Here is a 15,743-nt window from a genome sequence, read left to right on the forward strand (position 1 = left end):
TTACTAGACACTGTGAAGGAAGGTCTTTTTCGTACATTTCCGTTTGTGATCCAAATTAATTAAGTAAGGGTTTACTTACTTAGTTAATAATAGATATTATTATAATTAATAAGAACGTAAACATAAAATAAAATATATAATACATCACTAAGAAGAATAACTAATGTAGCAGTTGTCACGATGAAAATAAATAAACTTCATTTGAAATGGAAAAGGCACATGGCAAGAGGAACAGAAAAGTGAAGCAAGAAAGTAACTGGTTCCCAAGGTGCAATAAACGCAAAAAAGGATGACAATTAAGAAGGTGATAAGGAAACAGCAGGTGTAGCACAGTGCAAACAGACATGGTGGGGTTTGTATGGGCACACAGATATCTAGGACGAGATGATAGAAATATAAATGTTGTTAATTGAACAGTAACTGAAATTAAAGGCTTTTGTTATTAGTATTCTTATAATTACGTTATCTATGTATCGACGATGTTTTAACGTAACTAGACTTAATTTTTTTAATCAACATACTAATGTCATTACTAATAACACCTAACAAGAAAACTTGCCAATACATTTACAAGCGATTAAGCTTCCTAATCTTGTAATCCAGACCAGATAAGCTAAACAGGGGTGAAACCGCTGTGTGTGGTCGTTAAACAAAGGCTACATACTTGTGTAATCAGTGTTTCTTATAATTTATTATTAATTAGTATTGAGAGACTATTTATAGGTTTAAATATATTACAAAGTTGACCTTTGATGTATCGCTATGTTTACTCTGTATAAGAGTAGTTTTGGCCTAGTGGCGTATGCTTGCGACTCTCATCCCTGGGGTCGTAGGTTGGATCCCCAGCTGTGAACCGATGGACTTTTTTTCTATGTGCGCATTTAACATTAGCTCGAATGGTGAAGGAAAACATCGTGAGGAAATCGGTTTGCCTTAGACCCAAAAAGTCGACGGCGTGCGTCAGGCTCAGAAAGCTGATCACCTACTTGCCTGTTAGGTTAACAAATGATCATGACACAGATAGAGAAATCTGAGGCCCAAACCTAAAAAAGGTTGTAGTGCCATTGATTTTTTTACCCTCTATAAGCTACTATCACAGTAATGAGTTTCCAACAAGAAGGTCCGCTACATCACATACATACATCCCTCAAGACACGCTTCACGAGACTGACGGCCAATTTCCAGTAATGGAGAGACACCAAAAGAAGAAGTATAAGGTGCCTTTGTAGTCAGGCTGTGCCTAATTTATTTTTCTTTGTATACAAGTGACACTGGTTACGGTGAATCAAAAGATAGAACTAAAATTAGGTAAGACATCTATAAAACTGACGAAGTTCTATGTAAAGTATCAAATATATTTTTCAGTGCTGATAAAGTAACTGTTTCTCAGACATATTAAACAGGAATTAATTTTATTGTTCCATAAATACTGTAACTCACTAAAGATAAGACTTATGCTGGAGACAAGTCAGGTATAAAATCGAAAATCACATTGCATTGAATGTAATAAAAGAGACAGAGTATCTACGGGAAGATAGAAGTACAGATAGCTTATCAATCGGTGCCATCTGATGACAAGGCTGCCTTTCATCAAACCGCTTTATTTACTTACAGCGAATTTATTACCTATAACCGTTTTATTAGAAATTGTTTGATTGTTATAAAGTTTCTTTAAAAAAATATATATTTTTGTTTACATTTAAAGGATGCTTAATAATGCTAATGCTATGAAGCTGAAATGAAAGTGGACTAAGAAAGGTTTAAGAGGTAGGAAGGAGAAATGGTGCAGTAATCGGACAGAATGCTGTAGAGGACGACCAAATAAGGGATATAACATATTGACAAACACAACTGGAAATGACAGCTCGACGGAATAGAAGCGAATGGAGAAGGTAATGGCTTTGTCATTAAGCAAGCGGATGAGGAGCTGCTGCTAGATATAATATCATTAAAATAAGATCTAATATTGTAAATACTCTATTATCCTAATAAATTATTATTATTATTACATTTAGATATAGAGTAGATAACATTAGAATAATGTGAGTTTTTGTTATAATTTAATTCAACTGGGTTTAAATTATATATCGATAAGTTATCACGTGTCATTATGAATACGTACATAATTCAGCTCGGTGTATCGTACACACGTTATATCTTTAAACACTACGCTCCTTAATTATAACAATAAATCAATTTGTACAACAGTTTATTGGCAAATTTTTAATTATAACATTTCTGAATTTATCATTTTCCTCCACAGACAATGGCACACCTAACACACCAAATAGAGACAGGCCTGGTAGACAGTAACTTCCCTCTCAACGAAATAGTATCGCAATACACTGAGGTTATATTATTCAATTGTTATTATGTGTTAAAATAATGTTATATATATATAGTAGACACTGGAGTACTGTATTTTGTTACTTATATGAACAAGTATTCAGAAGGTCACAGCATCCAGTTACAAAATACTTCAGTTCTCACGACCATAAAATATAACTAAGTTGAGAACTATGTTCACTGACAACACTTTGGTTAAATTGGACATTTGATAAGCTTACACAATATTCAATGTCCTTAGAATGGGCAATAATGACAGGGTGATAATAATACGGTGTTGTAATGATATAATAATTGACCAATACTTCTATCATAGAAGTGTTTTTACAACAGGTGTTGATTAATGATAATCAATGTACTACTATACTGGTTTTATGTGTATGTACAATGTTTCAGGTGCTTAGAACGATGCAATATGAAAAATATGTTATGAATTATTTTGTTGTAAATGTTGCTTTTGAGTGTCAAAAAGACAATACGCTACAACCTTGGAACCGGGGAACCTACGACCTCGGGGATGAGAGTCACTCACTGAACTAGGCCAACACTACTCTGCCCTCTCAAGAACGACAAAGGCGAAATTAAACTAGAACTTGTACAATCAGGACCAAACGTGTCTTACACGTCACCTGTAAGACCATAAAACAATGTTGAACAAACAAAACTCCATTCTGTGTTCTGTGCCATCAATTTGTAATATTTACTCAGCTTTTACAGAACAAAGACAGATTGTAATAAATCTATGACCGCGTTCATACTCTAGGAAATATTCATTAGATTTTATAATTACTTGGCAAGGTTTTCGTCCGCGGCTCAGTGGCACACATTAAACATTTAAAGACCTTATTATATACCTTATTATATACCTTATATACCTTATACCTTATTAAGTAAAAACACTTTTTAAATGTATTGAAGCTATGTATTATTATTATAAACTTATAATTATTTATTTTAATGACCACGCACGCTGTAAAGCACGCGAAACGTCGGAAAAAATTTAAATTTAAAATTATGTAAATAATTATAAGTTTATAATATTAATACATATGTTTCCTTAATGTCTAAAAGCTATGTAAACAAAAGACAATACTAAAGACCTTATTTCTCATTACAAAACATGTATTTTGGACATGAGAAACTTAATATATAGGAACAAGACACACGTCAACACATCAACACACGCTATCAACCGTCCCAATTTTGGACTACTAGGCTCATTCTGATATACATATAGATCAAATCACATCACATCAAAGATACATCTTTAATGCCGTTTGAATTGGTTTAACGCGCTAATATTACGAATTTTAGACGGTAACTGATTACATACATAATTGCAAACCCTTATACTTAAAAGACTTCTTCTAATAATTTATACGCAACTACGGCAAGATAAGTAAACTCCATTGACGAGTATTGTGTGTAGAGGAGTTTGATTTTTTAAAATGATAAGCTACTAGAGTCATATTTAAATCAAGATAAATGTTACATGTTATTCTTATATATTTTATAGTCATATATAAATATATGTAAGTCGTGGAATCCAAAATTAGCAAAACATTCACCTACATTTTTTAAATAACGTTAAAACCGATATTAAAATATCTATTTGCCATTGGTGGATTACGAATAGCCAATAAACAACATTTTGTATGAATATCGTATAAATTTATCGGCTTTGTAAGAACAACATTCACACAAACACATCTTCACCTGTTTAAGAAGTATAATTAGTTTTTTATTAAAATTAATTTAAATAATAAAAACGGTTCAATACGGTTCACAAGGTTTTAGTTTGTTTGTCTACACATTCATTGTTGAGTGTTGTCTTTTAATTTAACAGTACGGACCTCTAAAAGGGTTAAAAACTTAAAAGCTTTGACAGGAAATAATATTGATTGTGTGAAGTGTGTCAAGAGGTAAGTTTTGTTTGAGGAGGACTCCAAGTAGTTTCTCATTTGAATGTTTCTCTATATAGAGAAAATCGTTAGCATAAAAGCTTCATAGTTGCCAATGGACCGAGGGACATAAACGGTTACGCACCGATTAGTGTAATATTAGAGGAAGTAGAGAGCGTTTCTCAAGTTTTATTTTTGAGTCCAAAACGCCGATTTCCTTACAATAATTTCCTTTATCGGGTGAGTTGTACAAAAGAAATATGAGCAGGTCCTCTGTACCTCTGTAGGTACCTGATTCCCCCTCGTTTTATAAAAAAAGTCAATGTTGACACAAATCTTAACATATGTGTATTAACTATTCAAATTTCCAAAGCAATGATACATTTTCCATAGTAAATACTCCGTTTGTCTGATAGAGATCGATTATTAGCACAATCATATTAATTCCGCTAGATTTGTTTATTACGTTTCTGTATCTATAACTTATTTCCAATTTCTTTTCGCGTCCTAAGTCCAAGGCCGTTTTCTAAAATACATTATAATCCATGTTTGCCTCGATTCCTGTTCAGACGTTAATAACAAATAAATACGGTAAAAGCTAAAAGCTTTTAGAAATATACATCTGGGGACGAGGTCTTTATCAATACCATTGCTAAGATACTCTGCGTTACCGTAAATGACATACTTTATGCGAAAATTCCAGAGATAAAATTATAGAAGGTATTTATAAAAAAAAAACTAGAATAATTTATTCATTTTGATTTTATTGATTCATTTTTTTATATTCACTATAAATAGCACATGAACGACTTAGTTGTAGCGTTGGTGTAACCTAAATTAATACGCAATTATACATTGTAAATAAATATATATGTACTACATGTATAGTAGTGAGTGATTTTGTTTATCATACTAAAATGACAAAAAAAAATGGAAACTAAAAACTAGCTAAAAAGTTAGATAGGTGGAGATTCCTTTTAAATAAAAGTAAAACAAAAATCCTTCCTTAATAATGAAACAAACAACAACGTAAAATGGTATAAATTTGTAAAAAAAAAATAATGGGAAAAAGTATGTCAACAAAAATAAAATTCCAAAAATAGTTACCTAGTATGAAAAATACACCAGCGAGACATGAACCATTTAATTGTCTATAAATTTCTGAAATTAAATAAAAAAAATACAGTAACATAAGCAATTACATGTTATGTAGATAATATCAAACGGTTCAAGTTACATACAAAAAGTTCAAGTGTTAGCTTCTGCGTTCTAAGACGGATTATTTTGAAGGTATCGTATATACAGGGTGTCCCAAAAGTCGACGTCGACGTCGATTTCAGCATGTTATTTAAACCACGCTGTGGTTATTAGGAGCGCTTTGGGTACACTAGAATCGTTTTTTGTAATTCCAGAGAAATTTTTAAAAACAGACTTTGTTTAACAAAAAAATCTTTTATGGCCGATCTAAGAAATAATGGACTCAGTGTTATACCACTGTAGAATCCTCATTAAATGCGCTAACTTTTAAAGCTACTTGCCAAACTGGAGTGATACATTTTTTTTTCAGGACGATCAGTTGAAGTAGTGCGAAAATTAATTTTGAAAACTTGGTACGGTATAAAATGACATTTTCCTAAAAGTTGGAGTGATCAGTACAGAGTTTAGGATCATAGGTTACATAAAACACTATTCGGGATGACGTAAGAGAAAAAAAATTGCCAAAAAGTAAATATTTGTAACAACAGGAATGAAAAAACTGTCACATGGTGTGCATTTTCTGGAATAACAAAAAAATATCCATAACTTCAAAAATACATGACTTATTTTTTTTAAAATTTTTCTGTTAATGGTGTGGCATTGATGACCTATGAGAAAATTTCGACTTGACGTCGACTTTTGGGACACCCTGTATATATATATACAGCTGTTACAAAGTCTTTATTGACCATCACCTATAACCAGTGGTGCTTTTTCTGTCCAGACTTCAGATTTCTTTGTACGTTTCGTAATCATCTTTTTTTTCTAATAGTACGTATACACATAGGTGAAAAGCCTTCTGTGCCTGACAAACGCCGATGACTTTTTGGGTCTATGGCATGTGGGTTTCCATAAGATTTCGTATAAATGCTCGAACATCTGTCAGGCCTACAACAGCTGAAGCCACTAGGCCAACACTATTCTATAGACATAAATATTAGGTTCAAAAAACTTGTTAAAAGTAGCGGTGTGTGGACAGAAAATAGTTTCCATTGACAACTAGAGACAACGTTACCATTACTTTAACCTGTTTTAATTTTCAATTTATTAATTTTTTATAATTTTCTTAACATTAATAAAAAAAATTGAAGAGTTTGCTTGGTGTGGAAGAGTACCTTCAATGCTGGCAGCATTTCCGCACTGTATTGCAATTAAATTGCAGTACAATATAATATAAGATATCTATACACATTGCTAAATCATTAAATGGTTCTATCAAGTTTCATGTAATAGCAGCATTCAGTTGAGTCATAAATAAAAATGGTCTTATTATGAGTTCTTACAATATTTGAACATCCTGTAATGAAATATCAAAGCTCATTCAAATCAAATCATTGATTGGATCAATGCAATGTACTTTTATGACTCCGTATTAAATTAAAGCTCGTTAGCTATTCGATTTACGTAATATTTAAGCTACGGGAATTACGCCCACGAAGTACATTTGAATCTATAATATAGGTACTAAGCCATGACAAAAATGTAGAATATTTCCTAGAACAAGATTTCTCTCTTATTTGCGTGTAAACATGTTGCGTAGTTTCAACAGTTTTTGCTAAACATCCATATTTGTTCTAATCGCATTTTTCGTTGCTTTTATAGAGATTAAAGGTATTTTCAGAGAAAAAGTCATATAAATGAATTCGTATTAAATATATTGCAACCTATATAAAATAAATATATTTTTTAGGATGTATAGGCCTCAGAGGATGATATGCAAAACCCTGTAACCATCATAATTTACCTTATTTTTACTTGTATATTTCCCGATTAAAATAATTATATCACCTAAATTAGAAATAAATTATTTTTATTTTAAATATCGAGACATAATCTATAAAATTATATATTCAGATTAAGATTGTTAATCAAATTATGATCATTTGAGACAAAACCAGTTCGAATGACCTTCCAGGCCAATGATCTAACTAATTATTCAATAATTTGCTATTGACGAATATTTAATCCCATAGCTTGATAGTAGCAATATCTCAAAGATCACATCTTAAAATAAGTATTATTGTCTTTTTAATTTCACATACAAATTTCTTTGAAACTCAAGTAATTGACAAGGCAGGCCGCAAGGCAAGTGTGTTGCCGGCCTTGTACGAATTAGCCGATCTTTTTTGAGGTTTTTAATTATATTGATTGATTTTGTCGCTTTAAAAGTATTCTAGATTCTGGGTCGTCTATAGATTAAAATAAAAGCGATTATATATTTTACTTCCACTTATCAGTTCAATATTTGTTATATCGTGACGTGACACACCCATATCATAGCTCATACGGAAGTATTTATTAAACGCTTGTTATTGTTAAACCGAAATGAAATCTAACTTACAGTTTATTTGAATGAGATAAAAAATATACTTTAATGAATTTTGTATGGGAACCCAAAAACCTATGGAAACATACTCAGCTATAGATGAGCCACCGACCTAAAAGAGAGACCGTCCCGTCAATTAGCCTTTTGATCTAATTAGTGTTGCATATCGTAAGATTGCTATGCTATTCTGCTTAATGTAAAACTGCAAAACTTATAAAAACACCTCAGTTAAGGCTGGTATATCTCTTCAGAAAGAACAAAATAAAAATTAAGTCACAATACGTACAAAAAAGATTGTAATTTTACTTATTTATAGAAATGTTAATAACATGGGAGTTATTATCAAGATAACTTTGTAACCGCAAAATATGCTCTTGCGTTACCCGAGGGCATAGTCCTGTAGTTCCTTGAGGTACACCCACACATTGAAATAGTAATTACTATAGTTGTCTCTTTCTTTGCTTTACGTTAGAAAGAGATGCATAAGTCTGGAGTCTAAACGATTAAGCCTGGGAGAAATTTAGAATTCTAGTTGTCTTTTGTTAATATTTAGATTTTCACATGTTTACATTATGTAATATATGTATGCTGATTATAAAAAAGCTATGTTTATTATAAAATAAACATTCAATTTTAGCTATAATAAACCAAGAATAGTCATACATAGGATTATTTTTTGTTTAGTCAGGTAACAGTTTTAAAAATACATTGAACTGACCTACCTGTTGCACAGTTAACTCTAAGATCTTGATAGTCTATACAAAATAGTATGAATAATTTAAAACACAATATAGAAATAGGCTTATTACAATCAAATAATAAAACTAAATACTTTCACACAAGGAACTATGTATTTGAATTTCAAATTTCAGTGCCATAAGGACTGGGCAGTAGATTACTACTCATAACCATCAAGTTTCAACATGTTAGAAGTGATGCTGAGTTATCTTTTACCCTAGATATGATAATCCTACAGTCACATCTCACAAGAATTATAACAAATTATTTATTTAGTAATAATGATTCATACAATATTTGCATTGGTTAATTGGTTAAATTAACAAAAAACATAAAAATAACCCTATATTAATTATAATTATGTTATAGTAAAGTGCACATTCATAGCAATTCCCATTAAAAATATAAAAATTTCCAAATTAAATTGATCTATGTAATTTCTACTAAAAAGCTGCATGTGTACTTATATCAACAAACGAAAACAAATAATTGTATGCCTAATTAATAGTTGTAAATGGATAAAACATGTTCCATGCTTCCGTATTCCGAGTTATCAATTAACAACGTCTTAGACGTCAATGTTCCAATCAATTTTACATTAATTATTGTTTATGCTTGTCTTCGAAGCGGTAATGAGATTTAGTAAAAAACATACCTAGGCAGCTGAGGTTAATTCTCTCCTCCACGGAGGCATCATCTAAGTACTCCAGCTTTTTAGAATTCATTCTCACAAAACACTCATCACAATCACATCCACAGTTTCAGTCACGGCACTTTTTATTTTGAATTCGATGCGTTATAAAATGGCGGACGCGACACACAACTAGTACAGCCCGTGGCACCGAAGCGAATGATCTCAATGAGTGAGTGAATGACGATTGATGCCGCTGACGCCACGCACACATACGCAGCTGCTAATCTGATTATTATTATTGCCCTTTGCTATTGTTCTAGTTCCTATAACTCTGTGAATGAAATTATTTCTGGAATATTTGCACGAAGTTATATGAACGTGATTTTGCTTATACGCTCAACACTTGATAATCAAATCGATTTTTAAATACGATGTGCCCATAAATGTATAAAATAAGCCCCAATTTGCGGAAGGGTAAAACCCCTTTTGTTCCTGTGGGGCGAGCATCCCTCGCATAACAATTACTTTCGGATAAACTTTCGCACGCGTAACTAAAGAAACAACCAATTGACTAACATCTAACACGAATAAAAAGGAGTCAGTTTATTCTATTTGTTTATTTACTTTTTTCTTAATAGGAAAAATCCAAACATTACGTTGTTATATGTTACTATGTTCTAAACAAATTAAGAATCACAAAATGTACTAAAAGTTAAACACTTAATTAAATTGCATCAGGCGCTCGATGATCATTGAATTTACTATAATAACATTCCTACTTTAAAAAATATTTTAAAATGATTAAATAATTAATTTACCCAGCAAGAGGTCCTTAAAATTGATAATAAACAATTAATTGGGTATCAAGTTGTAAAATACGTTAAGTGATGTCATAAAAATTTGATCACTCATGCGCGCTTCCTTACACGATATTGGAAACGAAAAAGGACTAAAAACTGTTCCCACAAATCCAGTTTATACCCTGACCCACGGTCAATTTCGTTATGCCGCCTGTATAATATACCTAGTAAAAAAGAAAAACACGTAATACGAGGTATGCTCGAAAAACCTTAGCCTGCCCCTAGGCAAAAAAAAAGACACTATAATTTTGTCATGAATTTTGTGTAGCATTAATCATTCGAAATTCGAAAGTGACAGTGCATCGTGTATTTTAACGTAAGTGAAATGATTTTCGCTTAAATGAAAAGTGATTAAATGTTTTTATAGGATTCAATAACTTGCAAATGACAATTATTTCTGTGAAACACCAATATCTCCATATTCACTTGAGAAGTTTTGTAATCATATGGTTAATAATTCAGCTCGTACGTAGCTAATTATAAAATTGTATAAGTAATTGAAGTTTATCGTTAAAATTTTTACGTACTTAACTGTGGGGAACAAAATACTTAAGCGCTGACTCTATGGCCTATTTATTTTAAAATTATAACTTTAAAAGAAATTAAACAATTACTTTGCAGCCTAAAATAAGTAGTATAAAAACTTAACTTTGGTTTATAAAATAATTTGTAGTATTGTCTTTTGTTAAAATAGCTTTTACACATTAAGAAAAACACTTTTACGGATTACGGAAACGGATTATAGCTATGTATTATTATTAAAACTTATAGTTATTTAAATAATTCTATTTTTTTCTTTTTCCGACGTTTCGCGTGATTTTCAGCGTGCGTGGTCACGGTGACCACGTAATAATAATACATAGCTTTAATCCGTTCAAAAAGTGTTTTTCTTAAATAATTTGTATGTAAATGGGTGTATTTAATCTTAACCATTTTAGAGTTGTATTATTATTGACAATTAGTTGTTGAACATCAATATCTAAGTTCTGGATTCCTGCCCTCTTATGAAGAGTATTAAACTATATAAAAACATAAAACCATAACCTATCTGGCCAAGTGTGTGTTACCGTTATCGTACGAGCAAACGAAAAAAATAAATATCCCCAAATAGTTTCAATACGAATATATATTGGCAATATGTATTGTACTTTTGACCACTTTTGGTAAATAATTCGTACGTTATGGCGACCTGTCTAATGATTATCTGCACCTCGACTGAGCTTAAAGACTGGGCCACTCCTCGTTAGCTAATAAGATAGAATAATTAATTTCATTATTTATAACAAGGCCTCGCGCCATCTCTTCTCATACTAATAACGATAAATAATGAATACTGCTAGTATATTATCGGACCTTTTCGATTTTATGAAATGTTTACGAGCAATCTGATTACAGCTACTTTTGCTGCATTCTGTTTAATGTCTTTAAGCAACACGGGATCTTTATAACGTGATATTGTTAACGATAATATTGTTAACGTTTATACAGAGTGTGTTAAACGTGATTGTCGCTACGCAATCTTCAAGTTATGGTTAACATTCCGCTTTAGGATTCGGAATAATAAAAAAAATGTGTTTATTCATTATAAACAATGGATTATAATTTGTAAGATTTGGGAACCCTTTATGTAAGAAATACCTGTGTCAGAGTTACCAGCTCTTCCATAACAAACTTAATAGTTAATTCCATAACTTTTTTTTTATTATTTTTTTCTTAACTGTTCTCAACACGCGTGTGTGTATGAGCAAATGTCTGGGTCCTTATGTGTGAATGAGTGAGTGTGATGTGTTAGATCTCAGAAGCATCTTCAACTCAATACGTACAATTAATTTTTATAAGTCGTTGATCTTTTGTGACTACTGAACCAAAAAAGGGTACAGCTTTGCCGATAGTTATAGGTAGAAGCCACAAACTTCGGGTTAGATTATTTGACTCAATATTAAGCAGTGCTTACCAAAGTGGCTTCTGCGTGCGACTCTGGGAAGGAAAACATCGTCAGGCTTGCCTTAGATACAAAAATCGACGGTGTGCGACAGGCACAGAAGGCTGACCACTTGTCTATTAGATTAACAAATGTTCATGAAACAGATACAGAAATCTGAGGCCCAGACCTAAAAATATTGTAGCGCCATTAATTTCATGTTATTCAGCAGAAGATTCAATTTTACTAATTGAGTTTTGATTAGACATTTATTAAAGTGTAAAATATCTATCCTCATATTAATTAAAAATTTATAAATTAACTAAAATAAATGTAAATAGTCTGGTCCCAATGACTGTTTACAGCCGTATTGCAATATTTATTCGTTATAAGAAAAGTATGTTTTCACAACCTCAGATTTTCTAATGATTAATAACGAAACTGTATTTTCCAACTCGCTGTGTCATAATTATCTTTTAAGGTACTTTAAAAGGCTCCTTTTTTATACAGCCTATATATTTGTCGAATTCAATTGGCTATAATGATTGGGCTTTAAGTGTTAATGTGTATTGCATGATCGCTTTTCAATATTACACAGCGATTTTATTTTATCTCTTGTACGTGTTAAGTTATGTACATTATTAAGAGACGTTATATACGAAATTACCACAATCTTTTTAGTACGAATTGTTTGTTCGGAAGGGAAAGCTTTAATAAACATAGTTTTTAGTTGGTGTTTGATTGAACGGGAACTACTAGTCCGTTTTTTTTTCTTGTGTCATCAACCAACGATAAATTGTCAGTCCGTTGAACGTTGAAAAATAGACTTTATTGACTGCAACGACAAGCGCTTAGCACGGCTAATGTATTTACTAGTGTTGATACGTAATTGTGTGTTCAAAAAAGGAAAAGAAAATATATTTGATATTTTTTTGTAAATATAAGCCGCTATTGTATTTCAGTTTTTATTCTCATCAAAGCGTCCGTTATTAGTTACCTCATGAGTTAACAATTACTAAAGATTAAGTAAAGATTTTTTTAGAATCTCATCGAACGCCAATTACTAACCAAAATAACATTTAAAAAACTCACGGACATGCCTCCATTTTCCACGTTTGTAATGTTACCATAAAACACCCAAAAAGGTCTACTCAAATTCACGAATAAGTCGTTAATTAATCGCCATTTAATTATGAAGTAAACATGGCCGTGTAAGCGGAATAAAAATAAGTATAACAGCTATTGCACCGACATTACGGTAAATGAGATTTACGATTTTTGAAGTAAACTAGATCTTAATTCCGGGTCATAAACTTTCAACGATTCGTCATTTGCATAATGAGCCATTCTTCTGCACGCGGCTCTCAATATGCTTACCTCGTAGGCTCAAGGTAACTTCGACTGATGAGTAATAGTCACATGCTTTTCCGATTTGGAATATCAGCACTACAGAAAATCCTCCAGAATTTGGTTAAAATCATAAGAGTTTTAATTGACACTAATCAGCAAGATTACATTTTTAAAGAAATATTTATGCCAATGGAATTTGTAATATAAAATAAGGTGGTTGGTTTCACAGATAGCTCGAAAGCGATAAGGTCGCATTTTTATTTAATTATTTTAATATTACTGTATTTCTGTATTGCAATGAAGTGTTAATAAATAAAATAAATAAAAATTGAATAAAACCTAAACATAATTAAATATACAATGTCATTGAAAATAAAATAAAGTTAACAAGTTCAGTTCACAGAAGTAGTGCGTAAAATATCATAAATTATCTACAATCTAGCCGATAAAATAAAGGTGGCTAATAAATAAAATTATGGTGACTTAATTTTCTAGAATACTATTGAATATATTGAACTAAGGTAATGTTCATTAACAGTCCTAGGGCAAGATCTATAGAGATCTATACAGACTTAACTTTCGAGTTAAGTCACAGTCGGTATTTATAGAGCAAACTGCGAATCCCTCTGAGTGCTAGCTTAGCTTAATCTAAAGTCAACGAAATCGACGACTTACCAAAAACTTTGACAATAAGCCTACCAAAAATAATGGCCCAAAATTTACCTTACCATCATATCTTTTACTTGGCTTTTTATTTTTGTAATATAATAATAACGGTGATGCCATCTTATACTGGAGTTCTATAGACTTTGGGAAAACTAGGATTTGAATTCTAAAAATACTAAATCATAGTTTATGCTTAGTGTCCACTAAGCAAAGCTTTTCGTAAGTAAAGTTTGAGCTAAGTCAAAGTGCGCTCTATAGATCTTGCCCTTAGAGACCTATGTCTTGACACTATACTCGTGCGTCCTAGTGTGCATACGCAGGAATGTGTCATGTGTCATCTTATCTATAAAGAACAAGCAACATAGATGTGAGAAACGGTACCAAATGGGACCGTGTAATGATTATGTAACTATAAATCATATTCGGAAACAAACGCCCTTTAAAAAATGAAAGTACTTTTACAAAAATATCAGTTACTTAAGGTGATTTTTCATACATGAACACATTTACCCCTATTAAATTTAATTATCAAAACATATAAAATTTATCCAAAATATCATTGTTGTGATCGGTTTTATAATAAAAAATATTTCTTTACAACTTCCTTCGTCAACAATTCATTAGCAATACATTAATAAGGGCCTTACAGACAATTCGTGTTGATTATTATATTATTTTTAAAATTTTGCTCTTCCCTAGAAACATATTTGTATATTTATTAATAGCAGATACAGTAGGGGCTTTTAAAGGTAGAAAAGTATCGCGAATAACAGAAAAAATAAAAAAAAAACATTTTACCATCTGCATTGTCAAAGTCCTCTTAGGTACCACAACACTGAAATATGCCATTATAATAATTGCAAGTGTGTAAAATTTTGGTAATAGGCTAGCCGTGTTTCTGTGACGAAATGATTACAAAAACTACAATGGATTCTGTATGTTATCCTCTCTAATATAGTGTAATATATACTATGTTTTGCATTGAATGGCCAAGGAAATCGCAGAACCCGTTGTCTCAATATTAAACGCGTTACACATGCAATTACTTGTCTGTTGTGGCATTATTTTTATTGTATTGTACCGAAATGCCAAAAAATAAACAGGTTGGTAAAATTTTGATACAGTTGCTCACATTAAGTACATGTTTAATGTGTACATATTTGGGTTAGATATTATTGTAAAAGCTATAATATTACGTGTGAATTCATTACCATAAATTATGTTTTTTATTATTCTTCTAATGATTGGTTATGTGAAATAAATATTTATGTAGAACCTTTCTGAACGAGAAAACGAAAAATAAGAGTACCAATATCAATTATATTTATCAAACAACTGAAAATTGCCTTTGTACGCATACAAATCGTATCCGACAACTACGAACAAGAATTAGATGATGAAGATCAATAGTATACAGGAATAACCCACACAATAACTCTTTTTTTATATAAATGATTATATTTTTATTCCAATCAAATATACTGTATTTACAATTTACTTAACCTACATAGTAATTATATTAATAATTAACGAATAGAAAATTAAGACCAATTTTCAGGCTGGCAGAATTTTCTCGCTGTATTGCGATACTTATTCGTTGAGTGACGAAAATGCCAGTCGTAACTCAAAAGTCTTTAAAAAAAATGATTATTGCTACAATACCTTTAAGGTATGGGCCTCAGATTTCTGTAACTGTTTCAAGATAATTTGTCAATCTATTAGGCCTTATCGAATCAGTCTCCTG

General features: G+C 31.3%; 1 protein-coding gene across 3 annotated transcripts in view; it reads right to left on the reverse strand.

The window, feature by feature from the left end:
• LOC123720867 (protein TANC2) overlaps positions 1-15,743 on the reverse strand; it is a 198,659-nt gene that overhangs the window by 110,324 nt on the left and 72,592 nt on the right. The window contains exon 1 of one of the 3 annotated variants that reach the window (XM_045677685.1): positions 9,224-9,398. The exons of the other annotated variants lie outside the window; for them this stretch is intronic. Within the exon in view, the coding sequence (XP_045533641.1) occupies positions 9,224-9,293 (70 nt within the window). The 5' untranslated portion in view covers positions 9,294-9,398. Of the gene's footprint in view, positions 1-9,223; positions 9,399-15,743 lie in introns of those variants that run through there. 3 annotated transcript variants of the gene reach the window in all.

This window comes from Pieris brassicae, chromosome 2 (genome assembly GCF_905147105.1).
Source record: "Pieris brassicae chromosome 2, ilPieBrab1.1, whole genome shotgun sequence".
NCBI classification, from domain to species: domain Eukaryota; kingdom Metazoa; phylum Arthropoda; class Insecta; order Lepidoptera; family Pieridae; genus Pieris; species Pieris brassicae.